At 36.0% G+C, this 18935-nt stretch overlaps 1 protein-coding gene across 1 annotated transcript in view; it reads left to right on the plus strand.

Moving 5' to 3' along the window:
• Positions 1 to 560: 560 nt before the first annotated feature.
• ARL1 (ADP ribosylation factor like GTPase 1) overlaps positions 561 to 18935 on the plus strand; it is a 36220-nt gene continuing 17845 nt past the window's right edge. Inside the window, exons 1-4 of the mRNA XM_053716994.1 lie at positions 561 to 689; positions 5066 to 5203; positions 10010 to 10091; positions 12520 to 12631. Coding sequence (XP_053572969.1) covers positions 686 to 689; positions 5066 to 5203; positions 10010 to 10091; positions 12520 to 12631 — 336 coding nt within the window. The 5' untranslated portion in view covers positions 561 to 685. The remainder of the gene's footprint in view (positions 690 to 5065; positions 5204 to 10009; positions 10092 to 12519; positions 12632 to 18935) is intronic.

The raw sequence follows: 18935 nt of genomic DNA on the forward strand, positions 1-18935 counted from the left end.
TATATATATATATATATATATATATATATATATATATATATATATATATATATAATTTTGATAGGTTAAAAAAAACAAGGCTATATTTCTGTTTAAATGGAGTGATGGCAAACAATTCTAAAAATTATCTGGTCTTTTGGGCAAGTTTTAGACTGAAATGCCCTGTCCTTAAAGGGCTAAAACTGATTGTAACTAAAAATACATAGCTTGGAACATCACTCTTATATTCTGTGCATACACCTATTATGCTTCGCCATATTATCACTGTGAACAATGCAAACAAAAGAGATAAAGCTAATTCAGCCAGATTAACTGGCTCTACCTGCCCTGCAGGTAACTGACCTCCTTCAACCACATTTCAGCGCGCTTGCGCAATGCGCATAACCCGCACCTCGAACAGATTCGTCAAAGAAGAAACAAATATATTCTTGCCGCATAGTCAGTGTGAGTAAGTTATTGTAGTTGAGCTTGTAATAAAACAGCGCTGTGTAATATGATATTATTAATTTACATTCATGTAATTTGTTGTGCTTTATTAACTGTGTCGAAACGGCTAGTAGTAATCCGCAGGATGGACCCAGCCTTACAATCTGTATGACGTGGAGCTTTGAGCAGTGCTTCCGGATGTGAAGCAGGGAGCAGGAAGATCAACCACAGCTTTTGGACGGTTCTTGTACAGATCATAATGGGTGAGACCGGGAAGGAGAGCAGCCGGCTCCCTTTATAATTAATAGAATAATATGCACACAACATTGAGAATGGAGTGTACTGTAAAGTACTATAATACAAAGTCATGGGGGTGCTATGTTTATATTTAAAGGGTTTAGAGAAAAGTACCACTGGTATGGGCTAAATATGCTAGTCACATAATATATATGTGTCACAGCTATTAGAATGTAAAAGTGTGAATTTATAGTAATTCTTCAAAAAAAAAGAGTATTGGGAAACAGTAGGCTGCCACAATGATAGCATGTTAGTCAACAATAAATTGTTCTAAGCATTCAGTAGTGTTTAGTGAAAAACACATTAGTATGTGAAACTACTCTTTATTTCATAAGCAGTGCTCATGCCAGTTGGCTAGAAATGGATTTGCAACTCCCCCTGTGTGCTATGGCTATTGTTCATAGATATGGTCTGTTATAGGTTTGTAGTATTGTTTGTCATTATGTTAGGTAGCTGGCTGGCTATTAAGTGGACATAATACTCAAACCATTTCTCTGATTTCCATTTGAATTGTCCCAATGAGCTTTAGAGTCCCAGGACCCAGTTGTACACAATCAGGTGCTTCTTATTAGTTTCTCATTAAAGGGCAATTTTAGTGATAAAATTACATGCTCTCATTCATGCTTCACACCCATCCAGTCAAAGCTTGCACATTAATGGGAGTCTTTTGTGCAGCTGCTATGTCATGAAAAACCCTTTCATGAAGCTCCTGACACAGATTTTGTGCTGAAGTTGTTTCCAGAGGTAGTTTAGAACTCTGTAGTTAGTGATGCTACAGATGATAGGGATTCTTTATGACCAAAGTGTTTCAGAATTTATCAGCCCCATTTTATGATTTTGCCTGGGCAACCACTTCATGGCTGGGATGTTGTTGCTTCCGCTTCACAATAATAGCACAGTTGACTGGGGTAGATTTAGTAGGGCAGACATTTCACTAACTGACTTGTGGCAAAGGTGACATGACAGTGCCACATTTAAAGTCAATGGGCTCTATAGTGTGACCTATTGTACTGCCCCTGTTAAAATGTCAGGTTTCTGTGATGTAAAAAATAAGACAAAGATAAATCATTTCAGAACTTTTCCACCTTTTAATGTGACCTATAAACTGTACAACTTGATTGGAAAAACAAACTGAAACTTCTAGGTGGAGGGATGTAGCTGTGTTTAGAATTGAGAAATCACATTCATAATCATGTTAAAGGGACAGTCTAGTCAAAATTAAACTTTCATGATTCAGATAGGGCATGCAATTTCAAACAACTTTCCAATTTATTTCTATTATCTAATTTGCTCAATTCTTTAGATATCCTTTGTTGAAGAAATAGCAATGCACATGTGTGAGCCAATCAGCAGCTACTGAGCATATCTAGATATGCTTTTCAGCAAGTGATATCAAGAGAATGAAGTAAATTAGAAAGTTGTTTAAAATGACATGCTCTTTCTAAATCACGAAAGAAAAAAATTGGCTTTCATGTCCCTTTAAATAGGAGTCAGTACACACCTGCCATCATTTAAAATGCCTCTGATTAACCCCAAATAAAGTTCAGCTTTTCTAGTAGGTCTATCCTGACATTTTCTTAGTCGCAACCTACAGCAAAAGCCATGGTTCGCAAAGCATCAGAGGGATCTCATTGTTAAAAGGTATCAGTCAGGAGAACGGTACAAAAGAATTTCCAAGACATTAGATATACCATGGAACACAGTGAAGACAGTCATCATCAAGTGGAGAAAATATGGCGCAACAGTGACATTACCAAGAACTGGACGTCCCTCCAAAATTGATGAAAAGAAAACTGGTCTGGGAGGCTGCCAAGAGGCCTACGGCACCATTAAAGGAGCTGCAGGAATATCTGTCAAGTACTGGCTGTGTGGTGCATGTGACAACAATCGCCCGTATTCTTCATATGTCTGGGCTATGGGGTAGAGTGGTAAGATGGAAGCCATTTCTTACGAAAAAAAAAAATCTAAGCTCAGCTAAATTTTGCAAAAACACATCTGAAGTCTCGCAAAAGGTGTTCTGGTTTGATGAAACCAAGATTAAACTTTTTGGCCATAATTCCAAAAGATATGTTCTGCGCAAAAACAACACTGCATATAACCAAAAGAACACCATACCCACAGTGAAGCATTTTGGTGACAGCTTCGTGCTTTGGCTCTGTTTTTCTTCAGCGGGAACTGGGGCCTTAGTCAAGGTAGAGGGAATTATGAACAGTTCCAAATACCAGACAATATTGGCACTTCATCTTTCAGCATGACAACGCCCCAAAGCATACATCCAAATCAACAAAGGAATGGCTTCACCAGAAGAAGTTTAAAATTTTGGAATGGCCCAGTCAGAGCCCAGACCTGAATCCAATCGAAAATCTGTGGGGTGATCTTAAGTGGGCTGTGCACAAGAGATGCCCTCACAATCTGACAGATTTGGAGTGTTTTTGCAAAGAAGAGTGGGCAAATCTTGCCAAGTCAAGATGTGTCATGCTGAAAAACTAAAAAAAAAATACCCAAAAAGACTGAGTGCTGTAATAAAATCAAAGGGTGCTTCAACAAAGTATTAGTTTAAGGGTGTGCACACTTATGCAACCATATTATTTTAGTTTTTTATTTCTACTTCCCTCCACCTAAAAGATTTTAGTTTGTTTTGCAATTGAGTTGTACAGTTTATAGGTCACATTAAAGGTGGAAAAAGTTCTGAAATGATTTATCTTTCTCATTTTTTTTACATCACAGAAACAGGACATGCATGTTGAAGAGTACACCTGGTACCTGTCTCCTGTCCTGCGTTACTATAAACACACTGCTTGAGCTCATTAAACTGATTACATTATACACTCAGGATCATTTCCTCGGTAAAGTGGAAACCCACTGTGCTACAGAGCTGTCACTCCTCTGGTATTTCTTTCCTGAGACCCTGAACTTTATCTCTATAAATTGTAAAATCATTGGACCCCTGCTTGTTTTTTGTGATTCTGCTGTTTTATAAAAACATTTATTATTGTTATCATCATAACCATATAGAAAGTCCAAAACGGCTACACAGAGCTGAACATTTGAAGCTCAAATAACATACAATACATTTTTTTTATTCAATTGAGAGGCAGATACATTTAAATCTACCCAAAATAAAGCATGCAATCTAAAGGCAATAGGTTACCGTGCAATTATTGAGTGAAGCACCCTGACCTGTAGAAAGCTAGAATGTCTGGTTTATTATGGGAGGGTGAGATAAACATAAAAACCCATCAGGGCTTGGTTAACTAATAGTTTGCACCGGGACTGGTCATGAGCTATACTTACACACACATCATATTTATTTAGATTCCGTTTAGAGACACTGTGCTCCAAAAAAAAATCTTTTGTCTAAATAGAACAGTATCTAAATATTTTTTTTTTCCCCACGCCTGAAAAAAGTGAAGTAGAAGCTGTTTCAATTAAAGGGCCATACAGTGTGAAGTAGAAGCTATTTCAATTAAAGGGTTGTGATATGTGAAACTAGCGCATGTCCCGAGTGGCACTTAGTATATAGTATAGGGTCGATAGTCTCAAAATTACATACAAGTATTAGAGCATGTCCTTTTTTGACTATCATGGCAATTTAACTAATACAGCTGTATCATTTTGTGTTTGTCCTGCTAATGCTCATTGGCTGAAAGTCACTTCCTACTAATGTGTATTGGCTGATAAGTATTTCCTGTTGATGCTCATTGGTTGATTGACACCTCCTTGCTAACTCTCATAAAAAAACTTTGCTACATGTATTAACTGAGTGATTTAAAGGGACAGTCAAGTCCAAAAAAAACTTTTATTTTTCAAATAGGGCATGTGATTTTAAAGAACTTTCCAATTTACTTTTATCAACAATTTTGCTGTGTTCTCTTGGTATTCTAGTTGAGAGCAAACCTAGGAAGGCTCATATGATAATTTCTAAGCCCTTGAAGGCCGCCTCTAATCACATGCTTTTGTATTTGCTTTTCACAACAGGGGAGAGTAGTTCAAGTAAACCATATAGATTACATTGTGAGCACGCCCGTGGATTGTGGCAGACACTGCACTAATTGGCTAAAATGCAACTATATGCAAAATAACTAAAAGTCATGTGATTAGGGGTGGTCAGAAGATGCTTAGATACAAGATAGTCACAGCAGTAAAAAGTGTATTAATATAACAGTGTTGGTTATGCAAAACTGGGGAATGGGTAATAAAGGGATTATCTATCTTTTTAAACAACAAAAATTCTGGTGTTGACTGTCCCTTTAATGTCGTGTAAGTGGAAAAATACACTTTTTGTACACTGTATTATAAAAATATTTATACTGGATATTCAATTTTTTTAATCTATTTTCAGGGGGCTTCTTTTCAAGTATCTTTTCAAGTTTGTTTGGAACTCGAGAGATGAGAATTCTGATCCTGGGATTAGACGGAGCAGGAAAGACCACAATTCTCTACAGATTACAAGTGGGAGAAGTTGTCACAACCATTCCAAGTACTGAAATTTTGTTGATTATAATATTTGAATTAAACATAAAAAATGTTACATTAATGACCAGAGTTTAAATGGCCAGTAGAGTCAAAATTAACCGTTCATGATTCGTGTAGAGCCTGGAATTTTAAACAACGTTCCAATTTACTTCTATTATCAGATTTGCTTCGTACTCTTGGTATTCTGGCTAGCTGGTGATTGCTGACTGCACATATGCCTCTTGTCATTGGCTCACCCATGTGTTTAACTGACTCCCAGTAGTCAACAAAGGATACCAAGAGAATGAAGCAAAATAGATGATAGAAATAAACTAGAAAGTTGTTTAAAATTGCATGCTTTATCTGTAGAGTTACACTTTTACTTTACTGGTCATTTAAGTTCTTATTCAGATGCAAAAATAAATTAATAAGTGAACAACTGGCTTAAATCTCAGAATCAAATTAAAGGACCAGTCAACACATTAGATTTGCATAATCAACAAATGCAAGATAACAAGACAATGCAATAGCACTTAGTCTGAACGTCAAATGACTAGTAGTTTTTTTTTTATAACAAATTTCAAAGTTATGTATATTTCCACTCCCCTTGTACCATGTGATAGCAATCAGCCAATCACAAATGCATATACTTATAGTCTGTGACTTCTTGCACATGCTCAGTAGGAGCTGGTGACTCAAAAAGTGTAAATATAAAAGAATGTGCACATTTTTTTTTTTAAAGGAAGTAAATTTGAAAGTTGTTTAAAATTACATGCTGTATCTGAATCATGAAAATTTAATTTAACCTGAGTGTCCCTTTAACATATAGAGATAAGTTATTTTTTAGTACTTGAGTATACTTTCAAAAAGATCTACACATAATTTAGATGTAATGTTTTTGTATTTTTTACTCCCATTCTTTTTATGACATATAACTAATTCCTGATGGGTAAGTACCAAATTAATCCATGTAAAGACACGGTTGTGAAGAATAAAAATGGCTAAATCTTAGGGTCCTCTGTAAGAACATCCTACAAAACTCTGCTTGTAAATAAGCATATGAACAAACAAAATGCAGAGAGAGGATAACATTAAAGGGACAGTTCACCCAAAAACTTTCTCTTCTTTAAATTATTCCCAATTATCCTTTTTACCTGCTAGAGTGTATTAAATTGGTTGCAAGTGGCTCCTTTACTCCTATTTCAGCATTTGAAATAGCCGATTTAGCTTGTGGTTTCCCAACCTATACTGAAAGTTTTGATACTGGCGTATACGCTATTGACAAGCCTAAGTAAACACAGCCAGCAGAAGAGGTTAACACCCTCAGTGGGGGGGCAAGATAGTTCAGTAATAAAATTATAATTTTCCATTGTTCTCTCTATGTATTGAGCTTTGGTGTTCCAGCCAAATATAAGATAAGGAAGCAAGTCTGTTTACACAAACTTAGAACATAATGAGATCTGATATCACCTTTAAGTTCAACCCATTGTAATAGGCTGTGGTTTCAAAGCACAAAACCAGCTACTTCAGATACACAAATAAACCCGAAAATGCAATTTCTCAAATATTTTATACTCTGCAGTTGGTATAACAAGTCATTTAAAATACATTTATGGAAAACAATTTTACAGTGGACTGTCCCTTTAACTACTTTTGGAAGAAATGTAGAAGTCTTTAACTTCTTTATCAAAAAGTTCAGGAAAGGTGACACACAAAGCAAAGCCTGACACCTTTATGTCTGTAAACAAAGCCACAAGGTTATCAACTCTAATTTGTGCATTGGTTTAGACTGATAATGTTGCAGGACATAAGTAAAAACGGTGAGGAGCAGTCTTACTTAATCAACTTGTAATTCTCCTTTTGAAAGAAGAAACGGATATGAAAAACAAAATTCAACTTGGTCATATTGGAAGTTAAGCTCAAAATACTTTACTTTTTGTCTTGTTTGATTAATAGAATTATATCCAAAGTATTAGAGCATTCAATTATGGCAACAAACTATTGTTTTCAGCACAGTATTTGGTTACCTTATACTTGTCTTTTGATGCCATGTCCTCTCTTTCTGCACTTCAAAATCAATTTCAGGAAGCATCAGTATGCTGAGAACTTTCTCCTAAAATAAATAGTTTGGCATCTGATACTCTGCTCCCCATTTATTGAGATGTGGCGTGTAAATGGGTGAGATTGTCTTAAAGTTGACTACTGGAAATTTGACAAATATTTTGTCTAAATGAACCTTTACCTAGTGGTTTGGGGTTTTCAGAATCAGAGTGGACTCCTGAGATGCTCTCCCCTGAATAGTGTTTCATAAAAACATCTCTGGGGTATTTGCTTTCTACCAAACACCAAATGAGAATTTTCTATGATTAATTCTCTGAGACAAGTCCATTGGATTGTGCTTAGCTGCATTTATATAAAACAAACAAGGAGTAATTTCTGGAGTTGCTTCTATTAATCAAATGCTCACCATGTAATCCTCTAAAAAGAATACTTTATGGTCTTGAGATATCTGACAACATAAATGTTTGTTTTTAGAAATTCTTATGTCCAAGAGAAGAAAACGCTTTGTTTGATCTACTAAAGGGACTAAATCACCATGGAATGATGATGCTTTTATGAGAATAGCATAACAATAAAGGAACTTACAAAGTCCACAACATCTTTCATAAAAAAATGTTAATACTTGAGTATTACCCACAAAAAGTATATCGCTTGACTTGAGGGAAACAATGATAACGCCTGTTGTGTTTTTTTTGTTTTTTTTTTTTTTTTTTTTTTATACAAGGGGTAGAAAAGAACCTTTTCTTCCATCTGAAGTGTTAAGATGGTAAAGAAAATTTGATGGACTTTATTCTAGATTAATCTGGTTGGACTTCTGAGAACTTTTATCTCATGAACTCTAGCAGTGGGGGGTAATGACACTGTTATCTGTTTTAATATGCATAGAGTGAACTTTGATGAGAAATAAAAAGAAGAGAACCTTTGCCATGTGATACTAATAACATTGCTTTCAATGCTTTGCCATGGTTTGGCACCCAAGGCTTGAGCTATAAAGCTCTACAATAAAGAAGGCTGTGACAACTAAATACAATGTATCCAACAACACAATGTAGATAACAAAGAGAACTAAGTGGAAATGTGTTGGCTTACCCAAATTGTTTATATTAATACACTTTTTACCTCTGTGACTAACTGGTATCTAAGCATCTTCTGACCACCCCTAATCACATGACTTTTAGTTATTATCTATTGATTTGCATTTTAGCCAATTAGTGCAGTGCCTGCCACTAGCCACGGACGTGATCACAATGCTATCTATAAGGCCTACATGAGCTTGCTCTCCCCTGCTGTGAAAAGTAAATAAAATAGAGGTGGCCTTCAAGGGCTTAGAAATGATCATATGTGCCTTCCTAGGTTTGCTTTGAACTACAATACAAAGATAACAAAGCAAAATTGTAAAATTGGAAAGTTGTTTAAAATTACATGCCCTATTTAAAAAATGAAAGTTTTTTTTTTTTTTGGACTTGACTGTCCCTTTAACCACCTATCTATTTCATGTTTGATAAAGGGGGTCATCCTTCAAAGGAATAGTGTCATGTTGTGTGTATTGTAGAAATTTGTGTGACTAAAGTAACAGTTGCTTTACTAATTTCCAAAATAGTAACAGATTAAAAGAAAATGCATAGCAGATAGTGAAATGTAAATTAGACTTGGACCTGTCCTCATAATGAAACTGGAAAGCACACAGGAGATGAGGACAAGCCCCTTTCACATAAAAAAAAAAAAGCTTTTACATAGCATTTACTCTTAAATTCTTCCTTAAAAGATAGAAAGGACAAAATTGAAATGTGCATTTTAATTTTGCATATAATCATTTATGAAATGTATGTATCAAATTCTTACAGTATAAGTTATTTTTCAGTGGCATATGCACATATGCTGTAAGGCCCCATTCACCAGTTTTCAAACGCCACACCTTCTCAGAGTCAGCAGTGGCTTGTATGACACAAAGTCTTCACAGGCAAAATACACACCTTTGCTCGCTCTCTGAGCTTGAATGCTGGTGCACTGCATATGCCACTGAAAAACAGCAGTAACTTTAAAGGGACACTGAACCCCAATTTTGTCTTTCATGATTCAGATAGAACATGCAAATTTAAGCAACTTTCTAATTTACTCCTATTATCAATATTTCTTCGTTCTCTTGCTTTCTTAATTTGAAAAAGAAGGTATCTAAGCTCTTTTTTTGGTTCAGGACTATGGAAAGCACTTGTTTATTAGTGGGTGATATTCTATCTGAATCACGAAAGAAAAAAATTGGGTTCAGTGTACCTTTAACTAGAAGCATTTTTGCTAAGTGAAGTATATTGCAAAAATGTTTCTATCCAACTGTCCTTTCTATTACTTTAAAGGGACACTAAAGTCAAAATAAACATTTATGACTCAGAGCAGCAGTTTTAAGACACTTTCCAGTTTACTTCCATTATCAAATTTTGCCCAGTCTTTTTATATTCACACTTTCTAGGGAGCAAGCTCCTACTGAGCATGTGCACAAGCTCACAGGGTATATATATACTAGTCTGGGATTGGCTGATGTCTGTCACATGATTACAAGAGGCCGGAAAATGGAAAAAAGAATTAATTTGTCAGAAAAAAAATCTACCGCTTATTTGAAATTCAGAGTAAGTGTTAAATCATTGTCTTTTATTATGCAATTGTTAGTTATGCAATTCTACTGCATTAAGTGGACTTTTAAGCTTTGTAGTAGCAACTGCTACATCCAGTATTTTAAGAATAGATAATATATTTTCCTTTTCTTTTCTTTTTGCAGCAATCGGTTTTAATGTTGAGACTGTAACTTACAAGAATCTAAAATTTCAAGTATGGGACCTGGGAGGACAAACAAGTATCAGGTACTTAACAGGTTTTACCCTATTTAGATTGTACGTACTTTTAATATATTACAAAGAAATCACAAACTTTAAGCCATCAAGGTTATTAATGAAATCTTTGTCTGAAATGTATAATTATTATCAAGTTTATTTTTATTTATAAATAGGGAGTTTAGATGTGAAATCTGACCTCAGAGCATTGAATAATTGTAGAAAATAACATACAAGACATCCAGGACTAGTTTGACTAGTATGGTTGTATGGTGGTGTCCCTAAACCTTTTAGGCTGTCCTTGCTGAAGGCTAATCAGACACTTGGTCATTTTGACTGAAACAGCTGTGTAGCAACAATGGATACATTGATATATACTCTAGCTATCTGCGGTTCAAAAGAATTTGTTTAAGTGATGACTTGTAATGCTGGAAATCAGTGCTTCCCAAACCTGTCCTCCGGAATTGCCATCATATCAGGAAGTGATAATCTAAACACTGCAGTGTTCTCCACAGACAACTTGGCCAGCCGAGTAGCTTTATGAAGTAGCCAGGTGGGGGTAGTATAATACTTTCTAATATAACATTTTCTGCTATCCAATGCACACATTAATTGCATAATTTAACACAAATTGGTTTAATGATATGTTGTGCAATAAACTGACAGTTTTTAATATTAAGGTTCATTTTGATGCAGAGTAGAGATTACCCTCTCGCCTAACCCCTCCCACTCTCTTGATTCCTACCTGATCCTTCCCAAACAGCTCTCTTCCCTCCCTCACACACCACTTGTCACCACTATCTTAGGTACTGGCAGATGGTCTGCCAGTATGCAGTTTAATTTTGTTATTATTGTTTTTTCCTCCTAGTGAAGTGATATCCTCCTAGTGAAGTCTGCCTTACCCAGTTAGTTTTTTTACTATTTTATTTATTTCTTAATGCATTGTTTTTTATTTAGTGTATTTAGCCCCCCAATGATCATTAATTAGAGTGCCCCTCTTCCAATTCCCCTTTTGTGATGTGTAGTTTCCCATCCCTCCCTTAAAGTGAAAGTCAACCCTAGCGTTTGTGAAACACTAGGATTATCTATTGAAACAAATAAAGGAGACGTTCATTCATGAAGTATAACATACTTCATGCAGAAAGTTCCTTTGTTTCATGCGATCGTTGCTCTAAGCTGCTAAGGAAGCCCACGGCAGAACGCTGTTTTGCTAAGAGGTGACGTTTCCACCTCTTAGCAAATAGCGTGCATGTAATCCGGCTCCCAAGGGCGCCAAGCCGGATTTACTACACGGCTATTGACAAAGAGATGAAACCGTCACCTCTCTAGAAAAACAGCGATCTGCCGTGGGCTTCCTTAGCAGCTCAGAGCAGCGATCGCTTGAAACAAATAAAGGAGCTTTCTGCATGGAGTATGTTATACTTCATGAATAAAAGTCCCCTTTATTTGTTTCAGTAGTCAATACTAGCGTTTCAGAAATGCTACGGTTGTCTTTCACATTTTTATTTTAGGGCCCCTCTGCCTCTTTGCTACCCACCCACCTTCCCTCCCAACCTCCCGCCAGCACAAGAAGTTGATTATTGCAAACTGGCATCTTCATTCATATGGTAACGCAGCATCGATCGTGCTCCGTTACCATATAAGGACAGATTGCCTGCAGCTCAGGAACAGCAGCTCTTGGCTGTCACTTTACAGTTGAGGCTGTTGTCTTAAAGCTGCGACTTATATATAGTTATGTGGTACAATGGGCAATGTGCCTCATATATACACGTCAGTTTGGGTCAAGGGATTAATATAGGCTAACATTTTAGTTGGTAGGTCAGTAAAATCAGCCGGGTGGTGCCCCCATTAAAAGGGTCTTGGGGAGAACACTGTGCTGTCTCCATCACATAACTGGCTAATGGACTTGTGCTCAGATTGTTACACCCTCAAATACAAACCCTGGGAAAGATTTGGGAACCACAAATATAGGAACTTAATACTAGATACCTGATGACTTTTCATCCAAACTGGTGCCCCTATTTTGCTTTGGGATTTTATTTATTCAGTGAGCTGCAGTCTCAATCTACAAAAGGGATTAAACAACCACCTATATTACTATTATCATTATTATTTGTAATGTACCAACAAATTCCACAGCACTATATGTTGGTGTGCAGTAGGGACAGGGAGGACAGACTAGGACAGAAGCATTACAGACCCTGCTTTCTAGAGAGATTATCAGTTGCATATCCACCCATACTGTGACACTTCTTTTCCTCTTGCTGCAGTAGCTAATGATGAGTCCAACATACTATTAACAATTAAACAATACCTTTTCATTAAACAAACACCAAGAAACAAAGACTGAGGTATTCACAAAACATACCTGTGATTAAGGGACATTGTACTCAAACATTTCTTATCATGAAGAACAAAACTACATTTTAAAGGGGTAATCTGTTTTGTTTTCTTTCAGGCCCTATTGGCGCTGCTACTATTCTAATACAGATGCTGTTATTTATGTAGTAGACAGCTGCGACAGAGACAGAATTGGGATTTCAAAGTCAGAACTGGTCGCCATGTTAGAGGTAACTGAATACTGATGCTTTAAGGGTTTTTCCCCCCTGTCTTTTATACCCTTCCCAAAATCCATACAAATCTGTCACAACCACCTGGGAAACCCATTGTGGCTAGCACAGAGTCCATCTTTACTAATATTTCTATTTATTCAGATAAAGTTCTGAGACCATTTGTAAAGAGATCAGAATCTTATGAATACAATTTAATAGTGTGTTGGTAATCCTAGTAAGTGTATTTTGTACAACATGGATATTGTAAGTTTTTATATCTCTATTACTAACGAGAGTGTGGGAGTTGTTAGGAGTAAACTGTCTAACAGTCAACTGTTTAGAGTTCAACAAGAATTTACAGTACTTTAGAAATGCTGTATTGCAATTATTTTATGTCCCAATTTTTTTAAATTTGTTTTTATAATTACATGGGGCAGCTATGGAAGCCAATGTTGCCCCAACATACATAACTATCTTAATGAACCTTTCTGAGGTAGGATTTGTGTATAACATTTATTCTATATGGCACCACTCGTGACCTTTTTAGGGGGTGCACCACTTGGCTGATTTTCCTGGCCGCCCGGCTAAAATGATAACATTTTAAGCTATATCTAATATTAAAAATGTTAAATTTTTATTGCACAGGTTATCATTAAAGGGACCGTCAAGTCCCAAAAAACCTTTCATGTTTCAGATATGGCATGTAATTGTAAACAACTTTCCAATTTAGTTTTATCACCAATTTTGGTATTCTTCGATAATTTCGAAGCCCTTGAAGGCCGCCTCTTATCACATGCTTTTTTATTTGCTTTTCACAACGGGAGAGCTAGTTAATGTAAACCATATAGATAACATTGTGATCACGCCCGTGGATTGTGGCAGACACTGCACTAATTGGCTAAAATGAAAGTCAATAGATAGTAAATAAAATGTCATGTGATCAGGGGGCTGTCAGAAGATGCTTAGGTACAAGTTAATCAGAGGTAAAAAGTTTAGTAATATAACAGTGTTGGTTATGCAAAACTGGGGAATGGATAATAAAGGTATTATCTATATTTTAAAACAACAACAATTCTGGTATTGACTGTCCCTTTAAATACAGCTATGTTAAATTATGCAATTAATTTATGCATTGGATAGCTGGAAATTATATAATATATTTAAAAAATATTACACTGCCTTAAAGTGATTGTAAATATTGATGAACCAGTGCCCGGTTTTTAATAATCCTATTAAAAACAGGGGCACTTTTATTCATCAAACTTTACATTTCACTGGTTTTGTTAAAATACTTTCCTTTTCTTCATGAGAGCAGCTCCAGCGCTTCCCCCGCCCGTCGCAAGCCTCTTCCTACGTCAGAAATGACGATCCTGGCCTTCCTCCAATCATGGCGTTGCTTTAGGCAATGATTCCCCCGGGGGGGGGAGCCGTGATCGGAGGATGCCGGAATCGTCATTGCTGACGTATGAACCGGGCACTCATTCTGCAAACATTACATTCACTTTAACCCAGGTACTGTTTTTTTTTTTTTTTTTTTTTTTTTTTTTTATTTATGCCACCTGGCTGGCAAAGTTTTCTGTGGAAACCGCTGCACGGTAAACATGATATTTTTAGCGTGTGGAGGAGTAACGTTAAATTCCTTGAAATTTGTCTGGAACTCAATAGTGCCTTTAATCATATTAAGTTTACTTTAGCTTGGAATGAAAAAAATATCCAATTGTTTTACACTAAAGCAGGGCTCGACAAACCCAGGACCCTGGGAACCACTAGCTAACTTTTTTGGGTTATTTTCCATATATCTATATACAAATTCGACTGTCTGGCTCCTAAATATTCTTACTGGCTCCAAATTTTGAAACAGATTTGTCAAGCACTGCACTAAAGTGTATGAGGTTAGTGATGCATTTAAAACTGATTTATTTCAGAAAGACGATTTGGAATACTTTATTATGTTATTCCACAGCGCCCCCCCCCCTTCCATATTACAATCTTTACAGTTAAAGGGACATTATACACTAATTTTCATATAACTGCAAGTGATAGACACTACTATAAAGAATAATATGCACAAATATAGTTTAAAAAACGTACTTAGAAGCTCCAAGTTTAGCTCTGTTAAAAAGGTAGTTAGAACACTCACTGCAAGTGGGAAATAACAGACACTCCCCCCTCCCCCTTCCTTTGCACATGAAGACTCTTTACACAAACAGGAGAAAGCTGGAGTAGGTTATACCTCGATATTCTCCTAAAACTTTTGGTTAGGTGTCTGAAAATCAGAGCAATGTTAATGAGCAAAATAAGAATAAGCAAAACTATACATTTTTAAAAAAAAAAAACATATATGGGCTATATAAATGGATCATTTACAAAACATTTATGCAACAAAAAATCGAGTGTATAATGTCCCTTTCAGTCAATTTTTTGATGGTCAAAAGGAATATCCCAGATGAGTCATTAGGTTCTGTTTGGTTTAGAGTGATTGGACAATGGTTTATGCAGAGGGGATATCCCCCTGAATTTTATACATCACACATTGAATTAGGTATTAGATTTACTCAGAGAGGAGGTTTTAAAAGTATCTAGAATTAACATCAACAAAAAGCAGGGGATGGACAGATTAGTTTTTGTATCTGAATTTAATACTAAGTTCTAAAGTACAAAGAATGGTTAGAAAACATAAGTATGTTTTAAGACATTTACCATCCAAATCTGAGTGTATTTAAAAATCCTCCCATATCTGTATATAAGGATTCAAGTAAGAGCATGCAATTTTAAACAACTTTCCAAATTTTCTTTGTGTTTTTTTGTATCCTTTGTTGAAGAGCAGGGAGTTAAGCTCAGGAGCAGGCACATCTGCAGCAATATATTGCAGCAGTGTTGCAAGAATGTTATACATTAGCAAGCACACTAGATCAGGGTCTTTTTTCGTCAAGACCCAGTACCATAACGCATACCTTCACGACCCTATTTTTATGCTTGGACTGAAAATTTCTGAAATATATAACAAAATAGCTGCAATTTTTGGCAAAGTGAGTAAAATTCTCACACTCTCATATAACACATACATAAAACAGTCATATAACCCCCCCCCCACACACACACACACAAAAACTCTCATATAAACACACAGCACACACTCACCACACACACTCTCATACAATACACACTCTCATACAACAGACAACACACACACACACATCACACTCTCATTCAATACACCCACACACTCATACAACAGACCACACACACTGTCATACAACAGACATCACACAAAACACACTCTCATTCAATATACACACACACACACACTCTCATTCAACACACACACACTCTCATTCAACACACACACACTCTCATTCAACACACACACACTCTCATTCAACACACACACACTCTCATTCAATACACACACCACACATACGATACACACACTCTTCTACAACACACACCACCCATTCTCATATAGCACACACACAACCCACATTCTCATACAACACACACTCAAGTCATGACCCAGTAAACAAGATGTTGCGACCCAGTAATGGGTCCCGACCCGTGGTTTGAAGAACCTTGCACTAGATGACAGCGCTTTTTCCTGTCATGTACTGCTCCAGACATGTGCACGCTAACTATCTAGTTAAATCTTCAACAAACAATACTATGACAATAAAGAAAATTTGCTAATGTAAGTAAATAGGAAACCTTTTTTTTTTTTAAATTGTATGCTCTGTCTAAAGCATGAAAGAAACTTTTCGGGATTCATGTCCCTTTAAGGCTTATATTGGTAGTGCCTGCATTACCTCTAGAAAGAAACTAGAGATGGCTTTATTCATTCTAGAAATGGTAAAAAGGATGTTATACTGGTAATATTTTTGATTAACTGTTTCTATGTTATTTATTTTGGTGAGACTGCCCATAGGGTCACAGACTGTATTAACCAGCACACATCCAACATCAGAGGGTGTGATTTCACTGTGCCACTAGCTTACCATTGTTTGTCTATGGGTCATGTGGTCTCATAGTTCACGGAAAAAAGTTATAGGGAATCAGAACACACACGTAACACGTTCAAAAGCCACGAGGCTACGAGTACGGCTAAAAGCCGAAACAGATCAGCCTATGTTTTCATTTTCTGTATCCCACATTGATGGTTTTACCTAGGGTATTTGTAACCCTTATGCTTTTATAATTGGAAATAAAGATATTACATTTTAACCCTACCCAGCTCGGTGCTCCTCACTCATTTGCCTGTTTTTGATTACATGTGGTCTCATAGTTTACATTCCAGATTATTGACCATGCCCCAATGTTAAGACGTAATAGGGATAGGAAAATGTTAATGAAACTTTAATTTCTGTATCTGAAAGGCATGAACAGGGATTTAGAATAGCATTGTTTCTCTAGTATTCTTTGATTTAAATTCTGACATTGTCATTGTGAATATGTATGTAATATAGGCAGCAGTATGCTTCTCAATTTGTTTAGGATGTACAAACGTTAGACTTTTTTTTAATGTTTCTATATTGGGTGTAATTTTATACTGTGACCATTAGATGGTGCTATTTGACTAGGAATGGGTAATTCCCTTGATCATGTGATACTGTTTTTAAACAGTGTTTTGTGGGACATGCATAAGGAAACATTGTCCGTTTTTTATTCCAATGATTAAATGAGTGAATTTTGTATATTACCATTGGTGCTGCTGTGATTTATTTATTTCTTGCATCCATCTGTAAACGATAAACACAGCCCTTTAAATAAAAAAAATTACGTGACAAAAAATTTAATTTGTTCATGTGGTTAAAGCTGTTACTCTAAAGGCAGAAGACACCTCAAACTATTAATTTCCTCTCCACTTTTACTTAAGTTAAAGAAAACGGAAGAGTTTATGTCCTGTCACAATATGAAAAGGATTTAACGTTAAAGGGACATCAAACACTAAATAATTTTTTTTAAGCATAGTATTAGTGATTTCTCCTCTCCCTTTACATTCCAGTGCTGACGTGTTTGTACCCGAGCAGCAACTCTCCTCCAGATACCTGCAGTGCAATCTGGGTTTCAAAATGGCAGCACCTATAATTAGAGTGAGGTGTATAAAATCTATTTAGTATTTAATGTTCCTATTTTTCCTCTCAAAATTTATCTTGAGAGCACTTGAAGCAGGACAATTGTGTCCTACCAAAATCTTGAAAGTTACCTGGTTGTCAACAAACAGGACTAGAATAGCAGAAAGAAACCGAACAAGAAAAACAGGCTCTTGCTTATAAACAAGACTGCAAAACTGTCAAATGTTGGGTTAACTAGTTTTGAAGTGTAAACTTTGATGAATGAAAGCCCATTTTTAAAAAAATACTATTAAAAACAGGGGCACTTTCATTCATCAGAGTTTACAAAGCAGCCGTTTTGATTAAAAACTTACCTTTTGTTTTTTTCACAGCCAGAGCAGCTTCCCCCTCCTGGAAATCCTCTATTCACACGTCAGCAATGACTAATCCGGCTTCCTCCAATCACGGCGTGGCCTCAGGCAATGACTACCCTGGGGGGAAAGCCATGATTGGAGATAGCTGGATTAGTCATTGATGACGTGTGAAGAGAGGATCCCCTGGTGGGGGAAGCTGCTCTGGCTGTGAAAAAAACAGTAAATTTTTAATCAAAACGGCTGCTTTGTAAACTTTGATGAATGAAAGTGCCCCTGTTTTTAATAGTATTTTTAAAAAACGGGCTTTCACTCATCAAAGTTTACCTTCACTTTAAAGCGATGCCTAGTGTCATGCTCCCTATGGGGTTGTAACAAAACAGGTAGTGTGCATAATAATAGGAAAAATTACTGTTAACAAAACTTTTAAATACAGTATAATTGCATTACAAAAAGACAGTTAAACAAAAAAAAAAAAAAAAGGCTGATTATCTGAATCTCTCTGGGCTGGTGAGATTCTATAAGAATGCTCGCTTGTCCTATTTCCCTAGTGGGATTCTATAAAGCCACTTTTTATCCTGAAAACAAGATGTGTGGTTAAGGGCGTATACTTCATCTTTGTATTGAAAGGAGATGCATACATTACAAAACTAGACAATTTAAATATGAAACAAATAATGTAACTATTCACACAAAAAAACACAGGAAAAAAAATCATCAAATCATAACAAAATTGTTCACCAAAAATCGTATTTTATCAAAAATTTAAAAACTTGTATGTAAATTACACAGGAATAAATCGTCTTAAATATGCAGAGCATAAATCATAATTTAAGTACTCTAGATGTGCAAAAAACACTTAAAGTTGCAAATATAAATACAAAGCGTAATTGTTGTTTCTTCATA

The sequence above is a fragment of the Bombina bombina genome, chromosome 6 (assembly GCF_027579735.1).
Source record: "Bombina bombina isolate aBomBom1 chromosome 6, aBomBom1.pri, whole genome shotgun sequence".
NCBI classification, from domain to species: Eukaryota; Metazoa; Chordata; class Amphibia; order Anura; family Bombinatoridae; genus Bombina; species Bombina bombina.